Here is a 22,173-nt window from a genome sequence, read left to right as displayed (position 1 = left end):
AAATTAATAAGCTTTGAGCAATTTTAAACAACATATTGATAAAATCTCCATTTCCTTTATTTCAACAAGAATGAAACATTTATATCTGTACCTTTGCATTTGGTACTAGCCATAACAGAAAGAAAGAAATACTGAGTTGTCTTACCTTGCTTTGTTTCACAGGATATATATTTTTAGTGACAGTTGGTTTGTTACCCAAATCATTGGATGATGACTTTGGGAAAGTTCTATTTACAAAAGCCATGATCTCTGTCAAAGTTTCTTGATTTGCTGTCAAAATATAACATTTTACAAACAAACAATAACACATCGGACAAAATGAGCAAAGAATGATACTCTAATATTAAAGTAACAGGACAGGTACTACTCAGGTATATGATGTCTTGTCAAGCAAAAAGGATTGTAAGGTGATTTTAATCTCTAAACTGAGTATGGAAGATTGCAGATTAACTAAACACTAGACATGAATCAGACTTCATCCAACATTTGAATATCTGAGACTAAGAATTTTAGAACTCAAATCATGTTCTGAGCTTATCTGACACAGGGTTGGAGACAGATGGTTTTAAATTATTTCCCCCCATGATGCCAATACCTGCAAAGTGATTCATTTACTAAGAACTAATACAAGTTAACCAAAAAAATTATATTTATTATATGATTTTTTTTTTAACTTGGAATACTAAATATAAAAATACAGTCATTTGACTTGCCTATAAAGTCCAAACTATTGAACTGCAAGTTTAAGACTCTAGTGACTGAGTCTTGAGACCCTGGATCTTGTGATGAGGCACATGTTGTGATTACTTCATATTCCAACATAATAAGTGCTTTAGAATCTGATGAAGCCAGTGGGTGACTTGGTTCTGGCTCTGTAGCTTTCTTGGACTGAGCGCTAGGAACAGCTAGGAAGTAATTCAATATTTCATAAATACAAGAAAATCTGATAGATTAAACAATTTTTTAAACCAAATAAACACTTTTTTTTACTTGCTATTTATTGATGTATTCAACATACAATAGCAGGAAATATCAATAGAGAGGAAAGAAAAGAAATATATTTTATTAATAAATTAAAAAGAAATCCTAATTAACTCAAAATATAATGTACTTAATGTAATTTTATAACAAAATGCAAAACTTTAGTTTAAAAAATACAACACACTTCTATTTTAACTTGATCAAAGTAAGTGAGACATTTAATCAACTTTTCTACTGGATAGTCTTATAGTCCAAAGAAATGTTTAAATTGTTTAGTTATGTCTCAATTGATGTTGAATACATTTTTAAATGTAAAAATACATTTAAATCACTGTTGTTGATGTGGATCTTAGTTTTATAAAGTACTATTGATTCTAACTGTGAACTACAATTTTCGATTGATTTTTGTGGTCAAAATGAATAAAGCTAAAACAAGACATCACATCTAAGCTCTAATATTAACAACATTACATTTACCTTGAGACAGAACAGAATGAAAAGCACTGCTGATTGCATCTTGAAACGATTGGAAGCTGCCAAAAGAGATAGTAGAGGTCAAATTTTGTGTGGGTGAGCCAGGAGATGCTGGTGAGGATGGTGATAGGGGAGATGTTGGTGAGTTAAACTCAGACCCTTTGATGCTGCCACTTCGACTGTCCAACCTATAGATATATAGAGATATATACATATATAGATAAATATAAAATTAATTAATTAATTTAATTTAATTAATACAAAATAATTAATGTCAATGAAAAGAAATTTTTATTTAAATAAATTAGTTTTCTTAGAAGATGTGCAAAACTTTTACCTGACATTTTTATGTGAGGCAATCAAAAGTTCAAAGTCAGGTCCGTACTGCTGAACAGCGTCAACCAACAGAAGACTGTGAACAGTCAGGACTAGTGATTTGTTTAAAGGTTTCAGATGAAAATCTGCTTGCACTCCAGTTACTCTAAGCTCCACAAGGGCTCGATCTATGGAAGCAAAAGCAGATGTGAAAAATGATTTTCGGGTTAAAAAATTATTGAGTAAACATAACTATCTAATACTGAATGAAGACCTTGAAAGTACAGATAAGAGAATACATCAAACATTCTAACCTTGGTTGTGAACCTCAAGTGATAAATTATTTATTAAAAACTGTAGAACAATCAGCTTATTGTCCTCATTGGCATCCCTGAATGTAGCTGGTGCTGGACTTGCACTGAAGTAATCAATACAATAATATTAGACATTAGTAGGGCGCATTAAATTGTGAGCCTAAAGCCAAGAGATGTTTTTTAATTGAGTAATTTACGGTATAACTTAAGAGGGCTATTTAATATAAAATGATGTCTCTATTTCAATCACAAGTTCACAGAGTTGAGTTTCAGAAGGACACTGTACAATTCAAACCCAAGTGTTGTTTTAATAAGGGTAAGATATGTAGAACTGTTATACAAGCTTCTTGGATAACTGTTCTGTTACTTACTCATCAAAACTAAACTGCTCTTGCAAGGGACTGTATCCTAAAGGTTCCATGGCTGCGGCAACAGAAGATTGAGAGGCTGAAGACAAAGATATGCCAGCTGGACGTGGCTCGGAAAATTTATCTAAGCATTTCTGAAGACCTTGTATCTAAAAGTGATAAGAGTGCACAATGTCAAATATCTGGTGAATTAATCATATAACAAAAAACAAAAAAAAAAAAGGTATTAAATCTAATGACTCTAGTATAGAAAGTATTAATAGTGTCACATGATAAATAGTCTCAAGGCACTTTAAAAACATGAATATTTGTGTCCTTTATATGATGTGCAGGCAGAATTTGTCAGACTAACCTTTTTCTCATTCAGATGAAAAGTCAGGGAAGGTAAGTTACCAGAGAGCTTTGCTGTGGGCCACTGAATGTCTGATGTTGTGATCAAACGTCTGAAAAAAAAGAAGATTTTATTATTTAATCATTCTCTTTAGTTAGGTGAACTTAATCAAAAGATAAATATTTTAGGAATCATTATTAAGGTCTAGTACTTTTTTTTCTATCCTCAATTTGGTAAAAAAAAAAATTTTAATAAAGCCTTAAGACTAGATGACATCTTGTAATAATTTTATCACTATGAAATTAAAATAATATACCATAGTATCTTCAAACACAAGTATTTAGACAAACAGGTATTTGACAAACACATGGTATGTAAGATATATTATTCTCATACTAAAATTAATATGAAATATTTTTGGTAATAGATTTTTATACCTGCTAACTTTTGATGCAATACAAATAGTAAAAGAAAAAATTTAAATGGCTTTACATAAAAAGCTCTTTTTAAAAAAAAAGTATCTCTGTTTTAATGTATAATTTGTTGATAAATAATATACTAGCTATAGAGATTTGTTAGTGTTAAAACTTAAGTGAAACCTGAAGTTCAAAAATAATAGTTGACTTTATCTAATTCATCACAAGTGGCCTACACTTTATACTTATGGTTTATATAATTTCATTTCTTAGTAAGGTTCAATAATTTTTTTCTGTTTTCACAAGAACAACTTACCTCTCCAGCATGACTGATATATTAAACCTATCCACAACATGCATCATACTGGTGCCCCTAACATAAGCAAGTCTCCAATTGTCTTTGAGTCTTCCTGTCAGGACCTGCACCTCTGTTAGTCCAATGCAATATCTAGAGACGTTGAGACATGGAAACGAATATTTTAATTTCTTGATTAATTATACTTAATCCATATTATAAACACTTCATTCATGTGTTCCCAGTGAGAATAAATCTAGCAATATTATTTATTTGAATAGATTCCAACTCTTTAAAATATACTGCACACAATGTCACTTTTCCACAGACTGAAGCACTATTATAGCATAGGGTAATTTATTTGTTTATGACTTTTTAAAAAAAATTGGTAATGTTACATAAAAAAAAAATATAAATCAAGGTGAGAAGAGTAACTGAAATTGGTGAAACACACTTTTCATATAATCTGTCCTGAAACATGTTCTCGGCACAATTTTCTTCCAGATTGTCAGAACTTCTGGGACTCTTCATTGAACTAAATGGGCCAGATGCCATAGTCATCTTCACCTCCACATCTTCCTCTGTCTCATTGGGAGGGGTAGACAGAGGTGTCTCAAATTTATCTGCAAATAAGTAAAAATGTACTTCAACAAAGTGAAAGAGAATTTTTTTATCATTAAGTAAAAAGTCAGCAAAAAAGTCACAAAGCATCACTTTGATTCAAGAAAAACAAAGAATGTAACTTCTATTATTATGTTATTATTTTTCAAGTCTAGGGAAGATTAAATGAAAAGAATGAAAAAGAAAAATTCAAATAAAGTTTTAAAACCAGCAATCAAATGTTTGAGAAAATGCATACTATAGCATACTCAAACTAACAAAAAAGTTTAATCAACCCACAAACTAATATTAATAAGGGGTGGTCAAAGGTGTCTTTTAATAAGTGCGACTGACATACAGAATTGTAAATTTCTTCTTTTCTTATTTTTATATTAATGACGTTTTAAAATGATCAAAATTATACATTAAACTTCAAAATGCTGGCTTCATTTTATAAATTTAGTGCCCAATGACAACAATAAGAAATCTTCGCCCATCGCAAACTCATTTTTAATTTAGACTTACTTCAAGACTATAAAATATTGATCCAATTATGGAGAAAGGAAATTTAGTTTGAGAATGTGCCCCCCCCTACCTTTTTTTTTTTCAACTCCCACCATGAAAGTTTAATTAAGACCCTAAAAAAGGTGTAAAAATGGCCATAGTATAGTAGATCAATGTTATTTGAACAATAATGTTTCCCATAATCTGTCCAACATGAGTGCAACCTACCTTCACCCTCTTCCTCTCTCACTTTTCCTCTGTTTTCCTGGGGATCAATAAAGTCTCTAGGGGAGGTCACAGTGTTCACATGCAAGTTGCCCAAATCTATGATCACCAACTGTGGGTTCTGGTCTGACACATTCTCAGGTATGATTAACTTTGGGGCACTGATTTCTAACTGTATGTTCCACTTGGTGGCTCTCTCCTGGAAAACAAAAAAGGTCAAAACTTGATCAATTGCAACTACTTTTCACAACTGTTTTGATTTTTTAGAGGTAGCATTCTTTAGACATATGCACATGGAACAAGCAAGAACTTTCCAAGTTATAAAAACAAAACAAGCCCTTTTATATTCAATTTGTCTTGCAATAATGTTTTCAGTTGTAAATTTATCTTTAAATTTTATTAGATTCATGGCTGATTGGTATGCGCTTCGGACTGCATAGTTCAAACTCTGCCTACTTACATCCACTGCTGGCATGCAATAGGTTCATTTCTGAAGGAACATCCAAAACATATAAAGTAAAACACAACACTAATGCTGAATAATACTGTAGTTTAATTTATATATATATGCTTTATAATCTGAGCAAAGCTGTTAGGGTTAACCCATTTACCTCCATCAAAAGATCCAAAGTATTCTTTAATTCTTCTTGAGTTTGTTTTCTTAGTTTAGCAAACTGCCAGGTTGACACTGTTAAGACAGATAAAGATCTCATTTATATAAAACTAAAGGAACTAAAACTATCTTCAAAAGAAATTTGTTTTTTAAAACTAAGTTTTCACATTACTCACCAGAGCTTGCAGTGCGAGACAAACCAGTGACAGGGGAGCTAAAGAGGTCTTTGATTCTGTAAATAAGCTCCGGTGAATATATAATGTCTAGTGGCTGTGTTTTCATGGTGACTCTGTATAAGAAAGTTTACAAGTCACATTGATCAAAGAATGCAATGTACAGGAAAACTCAAATGTTGACATAAACTGGATCTAACTTACTTGTATTTAAAAACTGCACTGGGATTTTTTTCATAGCACAATTTGAAAAATTCTGCTCCTTGACTTTCTTTTGATAGAGGACCTTGACCTAAATTCTGAAAATAAAATAGTTTTTTCAGTTTTATGTACACATAAAATCAAGTAGAGAGGCATACATTTAAAAAAAAAGGAATAAAAATTTTGTTGAAAAAAATAATTGTGTAGCAAAGAGAGTTCAAAATTTTGTTAACATGTTCTGTGAATAGAGCAATATGACTATTAATATTAATATAGTTTGGTATATTTATGTATTTTTCTAGATCATCCTATTTTTTGAGAAGGTTTTGAGAAATGCTTCTTGTAAAAAAAAAACTTTTCTTGTTTGGATTAATATAAAGTCATATTTGTTATCACCTTTAATTATCCTCAAATATTTTTTTTAACTTAAGTAAAATAATCTTCATTTTAGAACAGTAGCCAATCAAGCATGTTAATTCAGTATAATACTTTTCTAATGCCAAAATGATATGAGGAGTTCCATCACATTGTCTCAACTGATATATCATCAGTTCAAGCAAAAATGTATTCATTAAGCCAAACAGAGGAATAAACCCCCAATCTATCATCCTCTTTCCTTTTATAGTAGTTCTGCATCTATTGTTTTCCTGATTCTTCTCCATGTCACAAGGCTACTTTTTAGCCTTCTTAATAAAGGGGAAAGTGATGTCATACTGTAAAAAAAGTTCAGGGATACACCTTTTGCAAATTGGCTTGTGTCAGTGAGATTCACATTTTCAAATATGTAAAAAGCAAAATGAAAAACATTTTACCTTAGCCTGGGGACTTATGATGTAAGTAAAAGCTGAAAATTTGGTGGTCATGTCTTGAACATAAAGACTCCCAACAGCAAGAGAAAACTTCATAGCACTAGTACGTGGTCTGGATTCAAAGGCCATACTTATAGTGGAACACTGCAGTTCTGTCAGAGTCTGGCCATCTAGGAAATGTTTAGTCATAAAAACAAATATACTCAATAAACAGTTAAAAAGCTAAGATAGAAAACTGTTTCTAAGTGTACTTAAAACATAACTGACAATTGAGGTGAAAATTGTGACTTGGAGAACAATATTGTTGTTCGCAAATAGAATCAGCAGCAGGAATGAGCTCTGCTTATAGAAAGGCAGCAAAGTCAAGACTCTATACTAATAAAGTCTGTCTTAATAGTGTTATGGACTATTTAAAATGTCATTATGAGCTAAATTTTATTCTTGCATAGGAGCAATCTCTACTTGACATGCCCAGATTAGTGAAGGCTATGAAAATAAATAAACTGTTGAACTAAGAATGACTAATAGAGCAACAAGAGATCTGTGCTGGACAACACAAGAATGAGACACATCAACACTAACTCTTTCTTGAATGAAACATAAATATAATGACATTTCACTTGGAATAAAGCATTAGTGTACATATAAATTAAATCCAAAGCTTATTAAATGTTCAGGAGGTTACTTGAACTAATATTTTCATTAAGATTTATGAAATAATTTAAACTTTTCATTTAGGGTTTTCTTATCCGGTACAAATATTTTCTAATTCTAAACTAAAAATATTTCAATATAAAAAGTCCAAAATCAAAGAATAAAAGGGGATATCAAACGCCACTGAACAAATAGCAATGTGTGAATGGTCCAGCAGTGTTCAGTTAACATCAGAAGTGAACAAGAACTATTTAACACATTAAAAAATTTTTTTTTTAACTTTCTTTACAAGTTTCTTCATATTCTAGCACTAATAACAGAGCTACAGCAAGCTAATTTTGAAAAAAATGATCCTAAACATATTTTAAAAAAACATAATTTTTGTTTAACTGATAATGAATCTCTACAATTTAAATAAAGAACAACTAATAATTTTTATTCCTAAAGTTAGCAAATAGACTGTCTAAAGAGTTGTATCCACAAACCTTTGTTAGAGTTATGGGATTCTCTCAACTGGAAAGAACCCTTTGTAAGAAGAAAAGTCATTCTGGCAAAAACAACATCCTTTCTCAAAAATGAACTGTTCTCAGATGAATCTTTGATGACATCTTGAAGTTCTTGCTCTGTTAATGAAACAGAAACAATTAACTAATAATGCTGCTATAAGAAGTTTTAGAACACAACATAATATATATGTATAGAGAACATAAAAAAAAAGACTTCCAGAAGGATATCAGGGGAGATAATGGCGGGCATGGTTTGCACACATAACCTTCATTTCAAAAGTTTAAAGAGCATGTCACAAAATCGTATAGCCACAGTAGCAACATAAACTCATACAACTTTGTAAATTCATAAATAAACACAACCAACCTATTCAATTGTTAATTACAACATCAATAAACTGAACCTACCAATCAAATCCTCAGTTACAACATCATCTAAATTGGGTGTTTTGAGCTCCTCCTGTACATCAGCACTGATATTTTCCAACATATCTGACTTTGGCTGTTCAACAGGCTGAGACCAGCCAGACCAGCCAGGAAACCAATGCTGAAACAAGCTGCCACTTTCTTTCTGTTGAGTTGGAGACAATACTTCAGTGGGCAAGTTTTTCTTTGCCAGTAGTAATGCCTGAATTGTGAAACAAAATAAATAAATAAAATAGAAAGGAATCTTCGAAGTAAACTAAATAAATGATAAGAACTTACTAGCAGAAACATTTAGTTCATATTTCAGATGTGCCAACGGCTTACACTATGCTAAACTATGTTACTAGAGTTTTTAAAAATCTAGTTAGTTAAAAAGTTGAATGGGTGTTAGTTATCTTAACACTGAAAACAAATCACTTTAAATGAAACTTTTAGTTTTCTTAGACTATTGTAAAGAGAATATTACCAAGCTATTACTTAATATTAGCAATAATTATTGTACAATTTTGATACTAAAAAAAAACACACCCGACACTTTATTTTCACACTATTTTGCAAACAGTGAAAAGTTAGTTTTGCTAAATTCCAATTAAATTCCAAATAGTTCAATGGATGATCATATCTTTTGTTTTTACAAATAAAAATATAATAGGTATTTAAAGAAAAAAACTCTCTCATGCTAATGAGGAGCATGCATAAGATCAAAAATTACTAATTGCATTATTCCTAGATCAATTGCAATGCTTAGAGATTTTCAGAAGAACATAACTAGAATTTGACAGCGTTTGTGGGCAACTGTTAATGAAGATGTGATGCGTCCAAGTTTTAATAAAGATGTGATGTTGTGATGTGACCAGCACAACAACTATCCACTTTTACTACTTAACATGCGCAAGAAAGCAAGTCAGAGCTAAGTGAATAAAAATACCAAACTCTATAGTTTTTTAATGTAAAACACTGTAGTTTAAATCTCATCTAGTGAGAGTCAAGCAACATTTTGGACTAGAAATAAATATCAAAATAGTTGAAGATTTTTTTCTTTCTTTGTAACCAATCCTAACTCTTCCTTCCCTTCGTCCAGGGGACAAAAAATAATTTTGTGGAAATGATTGAATTACCATTTGATTGTTCTTCTTGACTTTAGCAAATGTTGCCTCTCTGATTAGTTTCAGTTCTTCAAACTCTAAATCCTCTTCAATGTTTCCTTTTTGTAACTGAAATAAAATACCCAGATAATAGTAAACTGTACCCAGATAATTGAAACATTATTTAACAAAGTATAAATAATAACTATTGAAGCTTTGATTTCTAAGTCACCTTTTGCTGTGGTGTCAATATTTCGCCTTTCAAATATGCAGTATAGATTCTAGAATAATTCACTATTGTTTGTGCCCTCTCAATCATAAAAGTTTTAGTGAGCCGATCATTTCTGTCTTGAATAATTTCTAAATGACTCTGAACAGCAAATTGCCACCACAATCTAGGACTGACAGAAAGAACAATTTTATTTATTTAATAACCAATAAAACATTCATTCATTTCATCTAAAATCAAAGTTGTTAGGATTGAAGAGAAATCACAAAAGAAATGGGGTCAAGGTGAAGGGATTTGACAAAGTAACAGTTAATAGGATGAACTTGTCATCTATTTATATATATATATATAATAATGCACAAATCTAATATTTATCAGTCATAATTTGCCAAGCCACAACTAGCATTCTTTATCATCTCTAAGGATGACAAATCAACATGCAAGAGATTCATTCAAATTATTATTATGCTCTGAAGTAGCCATGAAGGCATTGTGCCAACTTAAAGAAATACAAAATACAATCGTTTATGGTCTTCCATTATCTAATCTCTAATAAGCAATATTATTTTTGCAGATGAAGATTATATCAAATCTTCACCTCAGCGTAATCATGTTTTTAAGCTTCAAATAATGCAACAGACTGATAATCACATGTCATCTCACCTTGTGCTAACTGGACTTGAGGGACGACCTTTCCTGAATTTCCTCTGCCTGTCGTGCCTGGCAAACTCTCTCTGCCACAGGTTTAAACTCTGGTACTGGTCAGTGGCCAGGCTGAAAGACATCTCACCCAGTGTGAGCTCAACAAATATTCGAGGAGTCAGTGCCGATTTCAAAGGGAATGCTGATGTGTTTCGTGTCACTTTCCCTTCAGCTTTAATAGGCTTTAGTATGTAATTATGATCCTGAATGTATTAAAAAACAAATAATTTTAACTAGATCTATCTGAAAAAAAAATAGAACTTTACAAATCATACTAACTGTAACAAAAAAAAAGCATTGATTATATAGAATTGCTAATTATAAAGGAAATGAATAGTATTTAGTTCAATGCTTTTGAGTCAACATAATTAATAGACAACCAAAACTGAAAATTAAGATATAGCTAAATAAATCTGCCTAATGCTAAAAATTTTAAAATATTATTGCTAAAAAATAAAAATAAGAAGATAAAGAAGAATATAAATTTAATGATTAAAATTTAATTAAACAACCTTGTATTCACTCTCTAATGTCCTACGGTTCATATCTTTTTCAAATACTTCCTGGAGAAAGAAAACAAAAATACACATTCTATACTTATACATGTAAAGACTTTCAAATAAAAAAAAAACACTCAACATATAAATATTTATCAAATTAAAGTAAAAATCTTACGAGTTAAATAAGAGCACAAAAAGAATAAGTCTAGCATACCACCAACTCAGACAAAGGCAGATGTCCAACTAGTGTTACATGAGTATCACAATAAATCCCAAAATCTTGCAGATCCACCAGCTTAAACATTGTTTCATTACCTTCATAGTGGCTGACAAACTTGGGTTTCTGTAATTAGGTTATAACATTATCTTAACATAATTCACCAATATCTACTCAACATGTTTTGTTCAAGAATATAAAAGCAATTACAATTATGATGACCTATAAAAGCAAAAATATAAGGGAAAAAATTACAACTAAGAATTTCACTATTCATCATCATCATCATCATCATTCCTTTGAGTTCCTCATGGAACATAGGGCCTCAGCAAAAACACGCACTCTCCACGGTCTCTTGATAGTTTTTTGATGGCTTCCCAGCTCTTTCTGGTCCTCTCGCTTCCTCTAGTATACTGCGTCGCCATGTTCTTTTTGGTCTTCCTCTATGTCTTGTTCCCTGTGGGTTCCACTCTGCCTAGCTCTGTTGTTGGAATCTTTTCTAAGGGTGTGACCAATCCATCTCCACTTCCTCTCTAAGATCTGCACCTATATATTTTTCTGCCCACTCATCTCCCACAGTTTAGTGTTTTCTACTTTGTCATACCAGTATATTTTTAGGATATTTCTCAGGCATCTGTTGATGAAGGTCTGTACTTTTTTTTCTTGTCGCTTCAGTTGTTCTCCATGTTTCACAACCATACAGTAGGACATCTTTGACATTATAGTTAAAGATTCTTATTTTGGTCTTGAGATGTGAGGAGATTTCCAGGTTGGTTTTAGCTGTGTAAATGTCTGACATGCTAGATTTATACGACATTTAATGTCTTCATCTGTTCCACCTGATACACTGACTACACTCCCAAGGTATATAAAATTATCTATTTGGTCTATGGTCCTAGAATCCAGTTCTATGTTTCCAATTTGTTTGTGGTTTACTTTAAGCACTTTTGTATTTTGGTGGTTTATTTTTAGGCCTACTCTTTTTCCTACTTCACTTAAAGCTGTGACCTTTTCTTGCATATCCTGTAGTCTGTGTGATAATAAGGCTATGTCATCAGCAAATTCCAGATCTTCCAGCTTTTGTGTGAGAGTCCATTGGATTCCTTTCCATGCGTTAGAGTAGGATTCTTTTGTGACCCAATCCAATACTAGAAGGAACAGGAATGGTGAAAGAAGACATCCCTGTTTGACTCCTGTTGTGACAGGAAATTCTTCTGACAGCTTGCCACAGTGGGCTACTTGGCAGGTGAAACCATCATAAAGGTTTTTGATTATTGTTATTATTTTATTTGGGATCCTGTCTCATTATTGTCCAGACAGATTCTCTGTCGATATTATCAAAGGCCTTTTCAAAGTCTAAAAATGTTGCAGAAAGAGGAGATTGCCATTCAACACCTTGTTCTACAATTATTCTGAGTGTTGCTATTTGGTCAGCACAAAATCTCCTTTTTATGAATCCAGCCTGTTCTTCCCTTAGGTGTTCATCACATTATTCTGTTTAGCAGGATTCTGCTGAAAATCTTGCTTGGTACTGACAACAAAGTGATGCCTCACCATTTCTCTCATTGTGATAGATCTCCATTCCTTATTTCATCTTTTGTTATTTCTTCCATGTTTATGTCTAGTGTTGGTCCTACATTTAGATCTGGTGGATTTAGTGGTTTGGGTCTATTGAGCACTTCTTGAAAATATTCTTTCCATCTTTCAAGCTGTTCATTTATTGAAGAAAGTAGTTTTCCATATTTGTCTCGGACTGGAACATTGCAAATAGCCCTTTTGGTACTAAGAAGTTTGGTGATTTTGTACAGTTGTACAGTTTTAAATCTCCTTAACCTGCTGCTGCTTCTGCCTGTTATCGTAAAATGATCGTTTGTCTTGTCTAAGCATTTGGTGACTTTTTGTGAAATTGCTTGGTAGTCTTGTTTGGATTGTTGCTTGTGGGTTCTTGTATTTGCTAGGTTAACTGCCTGTTTAGCACATTTCCCCTTTTCGATTAATTTCCATGCCTCATTCTTCTTAGGGCTTAGGCTTAGAACTTCATTGCTTGTTTCAGTAAAAATTTCTTTGAAATTTTGCCAAGATTAATCAACGCTTTGTTCGGCCTCATCTAGTTGTAGCACAACAAATCTATTTTGAAGGGATGGCTGGAATTCATTTTTAATCTGGGTGTTGTGGAGCTTGTCTAGGTCAAATCTTTTCCTTTTGTTTATTTCTGTTTTATTGCTGGCCTGCTTCATTTTTAGGTTGGCAACAACTAGGTGGTGGTCTGAGCCAATATCTGCCCCTCCTCTGTTTCGTACATCTAGTAAATGTGCTTCTCCAGTTGAGACATATGGTAATGTGGTCGATTTGGTTCTCTGTCTTATTGTCTGGTGAGACCCATGTCACTTTGTGGCATTTTTTGTGGGGGAAAATGCTGCCTCCTATCTATCACCAGTTCACTAAATGTGCAGAAGTCTGCACACATTTCTCCATTTTCATTTATGGTGCCAAGTCCATGAGTGCCCATACTTTTCTCTCTCTCTCTCTCTCTCTGTTGTCACTTCCCACTATTGCATTCAAGTCTCCCATGATGATCAGAACATCTCTTGTAGGTATTTTGTCAACTATTCTTTGCAGTTGGTCATAAAATGTATTTTTGTCAGTATCACTTGCAAGGTTGGTGGGAACATAGCACATAATGATGTGAATACTTTTGAACTTAGACAAAAATTTGGCTCTAATTATTCGTTCTGAAACTGGTTCCTATTCTAAAAGACTTTTGAAAGCTTCCTTGTTTAGTAGTAGTGCTACACCATTTTCATGTAAGTAATCTTCTTTTTCCTTTACAGAGAAGAGAAGGGTTTCTCCTGATTGCAGTCTTGTTTCACTGAATGTGTTCCATTGAACTTGTGCACATCTACCTGGTTCCAGTAAAGTACGGACATTCCATATTTCCAAGTTAAATGATGCCTTCTGAATAAGAAAGTGTTTCTTTTTCATTGGTTTAAGTAGAGTGGTCAGCCTCACAGGATTCGTTCAACTTTCCCTGCACAGCTTCATAAGTCTCCTTTGTGGAGCTCTACTCTCGCCTCTTACTATGTTAAGTGTTTGTGTTTTAGCTCTGGTTTCTGTAACACTATTTTTTTCCATGGACAGGTTGTTAGCCTATGGCACAACCCCTATGTCCCAGGGAAGGGAATGCACCTTTTGTCTGGCCTCTTTCCTGACAGACCTGTCCAGCTTGATAGTACCTGCCAGGAGCGATGAGCTCCCGCTGGTATAGCTCAGAGGGTCATTGAGGCACTCAAGCTGTCACACTGTGGCAAGGTTTGTGCATCAGATGACAGTCACTATTCATAAATAGATGAAAAAAGTTTGAACCTTGTTTGCATGAAAAAAATACTTCATTTTAAGGATAATCATCCCACTCCAGGTTATTTAAGCAATAAGTTCCTTTGAGATTTACAGTTTATGGGGCAGGAGAATTGAAATAGCCAATGGTTCAAGATCATGTTGCCAGAACAATGTAAAACTAAGCATTGCCCTCTACAATAAGTCATATATCTCTCAAAACTGTGGATACACTTAAATTCTGGATAAAATTTCCAAGCTCCTAAAAGATTTGAAGTAAACACCCTTAGTTCACCAGACACAAAGCTATCATCTACTACCATTAAGTTCATAATGCTTTCAATTTAGCAACTGCAAACATTTAAAAGAAACTAATCTTATTGAAATATAAAGGATTTCTTTAGCATACCCAAGTTGAATCAGTGCTCTGAACACTCAGATATTTGATGACAATGCCACATGCAAAAGGACAAGCAGGATTGAGCGTGTCATCCTCATATCTAATGTGGACATCTTTGACATTCAGCTGAAAAAAAAAATGAGGCTAACTTTAAAATCTTTCCTAATTGTTATTACCACCTGTTGGAACTAGTGTATCCTACAATTTAAAACCCACAAAGAGAACATTGTACACAAGAATCACAATGTATTATTTGGGGGATTAAACCAGTTTGAAAAAAAAAAAAAAGAATAACAGAAAAAAAAAACTATAAATTATACCTGAATATTTTCCAGTATATTAGCTGCCATGGAGGCTCCGTAGGAAAACCAGGATGCTGACTGATCTTTCTGATGTCCTTGAATAACCTTGAAACAAAAATAAAAGATTAGTGATTTAAAAAAAGCTCAAATAACTAACTAAAAATAATATGAGCAGCAAAACTTTTGTTAGTGTTACTTTGTAAACTGAACTCTTATTTTTCTGTTGTGTTTTTTTTTTTTAATTTAGAGATTTTTGTTTTCATCTAATTTGACTAATGTGCAGAGATGTACTATCGATCTAGTTAGGAACATGATAGCCAAAATTTAGATGAATTAGAATTATAAATTCAAATTAACTCTTAGAAATGAAAGCAAATTTTATCTAGATTAAGATTCTTACACTGAAAAGTGCCCATTATAAATATATATACATACGTGTTACCAGCAAAGTGCGAAATCCAACATTCTATATAATGCCTAACGCTTTCAGACAAAGCTGCTTCAAAGTGTACTACAAACATAACTGACAAGAGAGGTGTCTACATTCAGACTTGGAGAATAATTTAGTTGTTTGCAGATAGAATTAACCTAAGTGCAGTTAACTGCAGCAAGATTTTTGCAAAATGTATCGTTTCATTTTTTTACTTATGTGGTTACTTTTTTAAAAATAAGATTTATTTGATTATTTAAAAATTGAAATTGCACTTAGTATAAGGATAAACACATGTATTTTTTGTTATCTTAAAATATCCTATTGCTCTAGTTGTGTTTTTTTTTAATTAATCTATATTTTACTAATCTATCTTTCTAGATAAGACATTTTCTACATTTGCCTGATGTAGAACTAGTAATTCTATAGACTTTCTTAATTTGCCTGAAAGTGCCGGGATTTGGAGCTTTGCCATTAACATACATATTACTTATTATTAAGGACGATGGTCAAAAAAGAAATAGAATGTATTTTCTAACTTTATAGCTCATTTTCTATGTATTTTGTTTTCCATTACTGTTAATTCATTTAACTATTACCTTGTTCATGTTTTTAGATTATATTTTAAAAATTTTTAGTTTGTTTATTTAACAATACATTTTTTTCCAGCATATTTTATGAGAGAAATCTCACCCCAAAACCATATGATCACTCTAAAAAAAAAAAAAAAAATCACCCCCCCCCCCCTTTTCAAAAAAAAAAAAAAAAACTAAACATAGTAATTGTGACCTTCCATTTCTCTTCCAGAGCATCCAGCATGATTTTCTTTTGTTCCTGGTGATGTTTTCTTTCACTTTCTGCATCATACTGCAAATAGTCAACATTGCTAGGACATGAGTTTACATCTTATCATTAGTCTTGTATAATGCATTTTAAACTGTTGCTTTCAAAAAGTGTCTGTTTCATGGTATTAAGAGCAACACATTTACAAACGACCATGATCTCTATGGGAGGCGCGGTGGCTGAGCGGTAAAGCGCTTGGCTTCTGAACCGGGGGTCCTGGGTTCGAATCCTGGAGAAGACTAATGGATACCTGACATTAGTTGGGGAAAAGTAAAGGCGGTTGGTCATTGTGCTGGCCACATGACACCCTCGTAAACCGTAGGCCACAGAATCAGATGACCTTTACATCATCTACCCTATAGACCACAAGGTCTGAAAGGAAAACTATGATCTCCATGGGAAAATAAATCAAAGAGTGAATGCTATACTAATGGGGCTGTATGATAGAAACAGCTTGACTGAAGTAATGAATGTTTTGAGCATAATTTGAGATTTGACTCCAGCTAAATAGTGTTAGCTGAGAGCCTGATGGTCACCAAAATATCCTTCCCCCAGAATCCAACCATATATTCTCAAAAAAAAGATTTGACTAAATCACACTGAGCATATTGTAGTAGCAAGGAAATGTCACTATACAAATAATACTAATATTAAATGATGTCAAACTCTAAGACATTCTAACAAGAACCATTCAGAGTCAACACTATTTTATTTGTTAATAACTCACTTGAATGTTGGTCAGTGGTCCTGTCACAATATATAGTTTTTCAATAGAGATGACCCACGGTTCACTTCGAAGACTCCTCAGTGGAATGTTTAATGTTATCTTTCCAATTAACCCTAAATAGAAATGTTTTAATTAGTAAGTAAAATAAATGTTAGTATCAAGTAAATATTGTTAAAAAAAAAATATCATAAATAAAGTTAAATGCTATTTCATTAGATAAAGTTCTTTTACTTACCAGATTTGACTTCTATTGGTATGTCTAAACTTTTAAGTGCATCTTTTTTAAGAGGTAAATTCTCAAGCTCAACTGCACCTAAAAGATTGATTTTAAAAAAAAGAACTATAGATCTAAGTGTAAGAGTTTTGAAGACTACAAGTAAGAAAAGCTTTCATTCAGCCAAAAAGTTCAAAGGATAATTGTGGTCAATGGTTGGCAACTAGCCAACCTTACTTTTTTTTCCACAACCATTATATCAGAAACCTATGTGATTAGGTGGAAGTTTTTAACAAATATTTCTTTTTAATGTAATGAGTGTGTTATGTTTTAAAATTACAAAGATATTTCTTTAATATAATATTTTTACATTATAAAACAAGTTATAAATTCTTTGAATTGTATGCAAAATTACAAACCTTTTAAAAAGGCTATAGACAGTTGAGCTGTATTGAGATTCTCTACATACTCTCCCACATATGTGTTCAGAACCCACGCTGCTAAACCTTCAAGCATTGTTCAAAATTTGATTCTTTTGATACATTATTTTGCTGTGGAAAATAATATTGTCATTATAGAATTAAATATGTTCCAGTTAAAACATATTAACACAATCGTGTCTTATCAGTTTTGTTCTGAAACATAGCAGCTTTCTAGTTACTTTACAGCCATTCTAAGCAAATGTAGTGTTGACATTTGACTGTGATGGTCGGTGTGCAGCATAGAGCAAGAGGAGCTCTTGATGATGAATGTAATAAATTCAATAACTGAATAGAATAAAATAATATAATGTATATCTAAATCTATATATATAGTTATTTAATAATTTATTATATAATAGATCTATCTAAGTGATGGCAACACTTGATTAACAGTAACACTCAATACTAAACACTCTTACTTAGACATCTAAATCTAGATCTAGAAGACTTATAAATCTGACCTATACTATCAGTAACTAGACCTAGAAAAAAAAATAAAACTAGATCTATATATAAATATAGTTCAGTATCTAATAGTCTACATCAGGGGTGGGCAACCTTTTTTTATTGAGGGCCGCATTGAATGAAATAAATTTGTGAATAGGGGGCTGCATATATATATATATATACTAGCAACTTGTAAAAATCCAATAGCTAGATGTATGTCTTTTCCTTCACATTTGTACTGTATTATAAATTTGCATTGCAACAAAAGTTAGCAATTTCTGAAACTATATAATTTTTATTTTGCTATTTCGTAATCATACTTATATTTTATTTGTTGTTTCCCTCGTGACTGAATTTCAAATAAGTCAATCAGCATCAAACTGTTCTTACACTGGTTTATTTTCAAACAATAAAATACTTGTTCACAGATGTATGTGGACCCAAATAATATGAAAGTTTAGCAGCAAAGTTTTTTAAGTGTGGAAATACAGCTTCTGGCACTTTGCTTGGAGGTATGTCCTCTGTAGCTGAATCAACTGAATCACGAAAAGGTCAACTGAGGGTATTGAAAAATGTTCAAAGTTTTTGACGTCTTAAAATTTGCTTTCAATTTCCACATCAAAGTATTAAAATAAGTATTGTACTTTTCAACAATTTCACAAGAAATAGCTTCACCTTTCAGCAAAGGAAAATGATAAAGCCTGTTTTCACTTGCTTGCCTGGAGAAATGAGATCGCTTTGTTTGAAAAGATGCACATACACGTGCAAACAACAAATAGTAATAATGTCAATGTCGAACATGAAGTCTATCTTCCACTCCTACAGAAATACCAGAAACAAAGTCACAATCAACATCCTTCATGGAACATAACAATTTCTTCCTTGAGTTCCCATATTCTTCTCAATACCTTTTCCATGCTAAACCTCGCCGATACTATTTTGTTACCGAGTATCAGAAAGTTTTGTTTCACAATCTTAAAGTATTTTTCGTAACTGCCACTGCCTGTGATTAAGACCCCTAGTTCTGATGAGTTTGATCCCTGAGATAATTGGGTCAATAACATGTTTGATATTCAATGAAGCTTTTGTAAACTTGGGATAATGTTCTTTAATTGTATTAACAATTTTCCAAAGCAAAGCGAGGACGCCATCAGTTGTTACACTTGCCATATTCTTCCTTGCCAAATGAACTCTTTCAACACAGTTTTTCATAGTATTGAATAAATACTGGCCTGAGTTTGCGTCTTTTAAAGTTTCCACATATTGCCAATTAGAATAATCTTCGTTTACTTTCAACTTTTTAGATTGACATGTATAGTCAATGTTTCTTTAGCCTCTTCATCATAAGAATCTGAAGTTTCAATAGTTTATATAGATATTTAAATTTTTGTATATATATATAATCTGAAGACAAATCTAATATTTGTTGGTGTTCGCGGGCCGCATAAAACGCTTCGGCGGGCTGCATGTGGCCCGCGGTCCATAATTTGCCCAACCCTGGTCTACATGATATGATTCTATAGGTCTGGTCAGTTTTTTGTTTAGTTTCTCAAATGTTTACCAAGTTTCAGATGTTCCTTCATCAGAGTTGAAGATATCATAATAAATATATCTGATCTACAATTCTACATCTTAAAAACCAGGATGACGGGTCCATAGCGGATGGCAGTGTATCAGGTCCATGGGGGAGGGCAGGGGATGAACCCGGACCATCACAAGTCATTCAACAAGTCAGTCTAATGACAAATGACAGTCCAGCACACAAAGCGAAATATTGCACAAACAATAGGCAGCCATTTGTTGACAATTTGAGCCATCATGATCATACTCAAACTGACCTTGTGCCTTGTGAGGCTTGGGCTTGTGACTTGTGACAGTGAATGAATGTGATAGATCTAGATTTATTTCTATATAATAATATTCCATTTCTAGGCACAGTCACAGTCGTTCACAGTTACTTGAGTTACAGTTACACTACACTGACTACAGCATAAACTTACAGTCATTAGTGTGAGTATTACTAGTATTAGTGATAAAAAAAAAGTTCAGTCAAGAAATACTGAAATAGACCAGGCAAGGCCAGTCACAGTGACTGGAGTACCATGACTGCATGACTTGACTCGTGAAGGCCACTGAAGGCTGAAGCCACTGGACTGAATGAATAATCATAAATAATGAATTCATTGAATTCAACAGTAACACTGTAACTGCGCCAGTAGGTCTAGATTTAAACCTATATTCTTTAGATATTAACTCATAAATTACCTTCAATTAATACATCTAAATCTGTTGGTATTCTATTCACCACATTCTAATCTCTATCTACCATAGCATAGTCATTGAGTAAAGTAAAAGTCTAGTTACGTTAGGAGATTGTGTTGTTTTTATTATCATGCACTACTTTGTACTTGCATTTTAAATGAATGACTAAATAAGAAACGAAAAAAAAAGTAGATCTAGTAAACAGTGTTTCCCAAAGTGGGGAGGGCGTACCCCCAGTGCCCCCCAGGGGTATGGAAGAGTTTGAAGGGATACACGTTAACTATTCTGATTTTTTTTTTAAATATCTATTTAGTTTATAATAATAATAAGGCTAGTCTTCGAGTCCGAAGATTAGTGAGGAATGCAGTATTTCCCGTGGCTACGCAGTCCCAGCTATGACCTACATATTGTGCCACATCCAGGGCAAGCATAACCATTGTCTGCAAGTGGTCGATTAGATTTTCTTTTCGCCGTCTGCGTTTGTCCTCAGTAGCAGATTTTCTTTTGGCCTCAAATGTGTATCCCGCGGCCTTCGTGAGTGACCAGCTGTCTCGTTCTAAGGCCGCATGCAACCAGGTGCTCTCTTCTATGTCAGCCAAGGAAAGTTGACGCCTAAGCTGGTTTTTGAAGCGTTTCCGTGGGGTGCCTCTGTTACGTCGATCACCTTTTAGCTCACCAAAAAAGACTGCCTTTGGCATACGTTCGTCTCCCATACGGGATACGTGCCCTACCCAGCGTAACTGTCGGACCAAAGAAGCCCCCTATACTGTCCATACCGGCGTTCGCAAGGACATCGCTATTTGTAGTGCGGTCTTGCCACCGTATGTCCATGATGGAGCGCAAGCATCTTTGGTGGAAGCGCTCAAGAAGTCTTAGATGTTTCCTGTATAGTGTCCATGTCTCAGAGCCATACAGAAGGGTTGAGAGAACCATCGCCTGGTAGACACTGATTTTTGTAGTGAGGTGGAGCGATCTATTCCGCCAAACTCTCGCCTGAATGCGTCCAAAAGCGCTATTAGCCCTGGCCAGGCGGTTATCAACTTCCCTTGAAAGTGAGGAGTCATTTGACACTATACTACCTAGATATGTGAAGTGGTCTACCACATTAAGGGGCTTTCCGTTTACGGTGATCCTTGGGGCTGAGTATGTTTTATTGGGCGACTTCTGGAACATGAATTCTGTTTTCCCGAGGTTTATAGATAGACCGAAAGAGGCGGCAGCGTATGCATATTCGTTTACCGCGTTCTGGAGGTCATGTTCATTGTGAGCTAGCAGGGCGCTATCATCGGTATATTTTTTTTATAGAAGTCCCACTATGACCATCTCCTTTGTTCTTGTATGGGATAGTAGACGTCGAAGATTGAACACATTGCCGTCAGAACGAAACCGGATATAGATGCCTTCGTGCAATCGCTGCCTCATTTGACCCAACATTACGCCAAAGAAGATAGCAAGGAGCAAGTACACAGCCCTGCTTCACGCTATTTTCTATTGGGAAGTGATCAGAAAGGGCACCATTGTGTCTGATCTGGCCTCTTTGTCCCACGTGAAACTGCTGGAGAATGGATAGGAACGTAGATTGGCATCCCAGCCTGGCCAAAATCCTCCACAAACCATCGCGACTGACCGTGTCGAAAGCTTTGGTGAGGTCCACAAAGGCAACGTATAGGTTTAAGTTCTGTTCTTTGCATTTTTCTTGAAATTGTCGCAGAACAAATAATAATAATAATAATTTTATTTATAAAGCGCTGTTAACAAACAAAATGTAGGCTCAAGGCGCTGTAACAACATTACA

At 33.6% G+C, this 22,173-nt stretch overlaps 1 protein-coding gene across 8 annotated transcripts in view; it reads right to left on the bottom strand.

The window, feature by feature from the left end:
• The window catches only part of LOC106056458 (intermembrane lipid transfer protein VPS13D-like), a 75,351-nt gene extending 54,814 nt beyond the window's left edge, over nt 1-20,537 (bottom strand). For all 8 annotated transcript variants that reach the window (XM_056031567.1, XM_056031569.1, XM_056031570.1 and 5 more), the window contains exons 1-28: nt 20,382-20,537; nt 17,607-17,738; nt 17,209-17,286; nt 16,974-17,086; nt 16,193-16,270; nt 14,992-15,078; nt 14,681-14,797; nt 10,936-11,064; nt 10,734-10,784; nt 10,183-10,424; nt 9,523-9,691; nt 9,324-9,419; nt 8,188-8,407; nt 7,759-7,896; nt 6,623-6,789; nt 5,814-5,908; nt 5,613-5,725; nt 5,435-5,511; nt 4,827-5,022; nt 3,949-4,117; nt 3,516-3,647; nt 2,805-2,895; nt 2,456-2,601; nt 2,085-2,188; nt 1,793-1,958; nt 1,459-1,643; nt 714-905; nt 146-270 (exon numbers count right to left, since the gene is read on the bottom strand). In XM_056031567.1, coding sequence (XP_055887542.1) covers nt 146-270; nt 714-905; nt 1,459-1,643; nt 1,793-1,958; nt 2,085-2,188; nt 2,456-2,601; nt 2,805-2,895; nt 3,516-3,647; nt 3,949-4,117; nt 4,827-5,022; nt 5,435-5,511; nt 5,613-5,725; nt 5,814-5,908; nt 6,623-6,789; nt 7,759-7,896; nt 8,188-8,407; nt 9,324-9,419; nt 9,523-9,691; nt 10,183-10,424; nt 10,734-10,784; nt 10,936-11,064; nt 14,681-14,797; nt 14,992-15,078; nt 16,193-16,270; nt 16,974-17,086; nt 17,209-17,286; nt 17,607-17,703 — 3,573 coding nt within the window. In that variant the 5' untranslated portion in view covers nt 17,704-17,738; nt 20,382-20,537. The remainder of the gene's footprint in view (nt 1-145; nt 271-713; nt 906-1,458; nt 1,644-1,792; nt 1,959-2,084; nt 2,189-2,455; nt 2,602-2,804; nt 2,896-3,515; nt 3,648-3,948; nt 4,118-4,826; nt 5,023-5,434; nt 5,512-5,612; nt 5,726-5,813; nt 5,909-6,622; nt 6,790-7,758; nt 7,897-8,187; nt 8,408-9,323; nt 9,420-9,522; nt 9,692-10,182; nt 10,425-10,733; nt 10,785-10,935; nt 11,065-14,680; nt 14,798-14,991; nt 15,079-16,192; nt 16,271-16,973; nt 17,087-17,208; nt 17,287-17,606; nt 17,739-20,381) is intronic.
• Between the last annotated feature and the right edge of the window lie 1,636 nt (nt 20,538-22,173).

The sequence above is a fragment of the Biomphalaria glabrata genome, chromosome 6 (assembly GCF_947242115.1).
Source record: "Biomphalaria glabrata chromosome 6, xgBioGlab47.1, whole genome shotgun sequence".
Classification (NCBI taxonomy): domain Eukaryota; kingdom Metazoa; phylum Mollusca; class Gastropoda; family Planorbidae; genus Biomphalaria; species Biomphalaria glabrata.
Note: the sequence above shows the minus strand (reverse complement) of the source record. Positions and strands in the feature narration are given on the sequence as shown.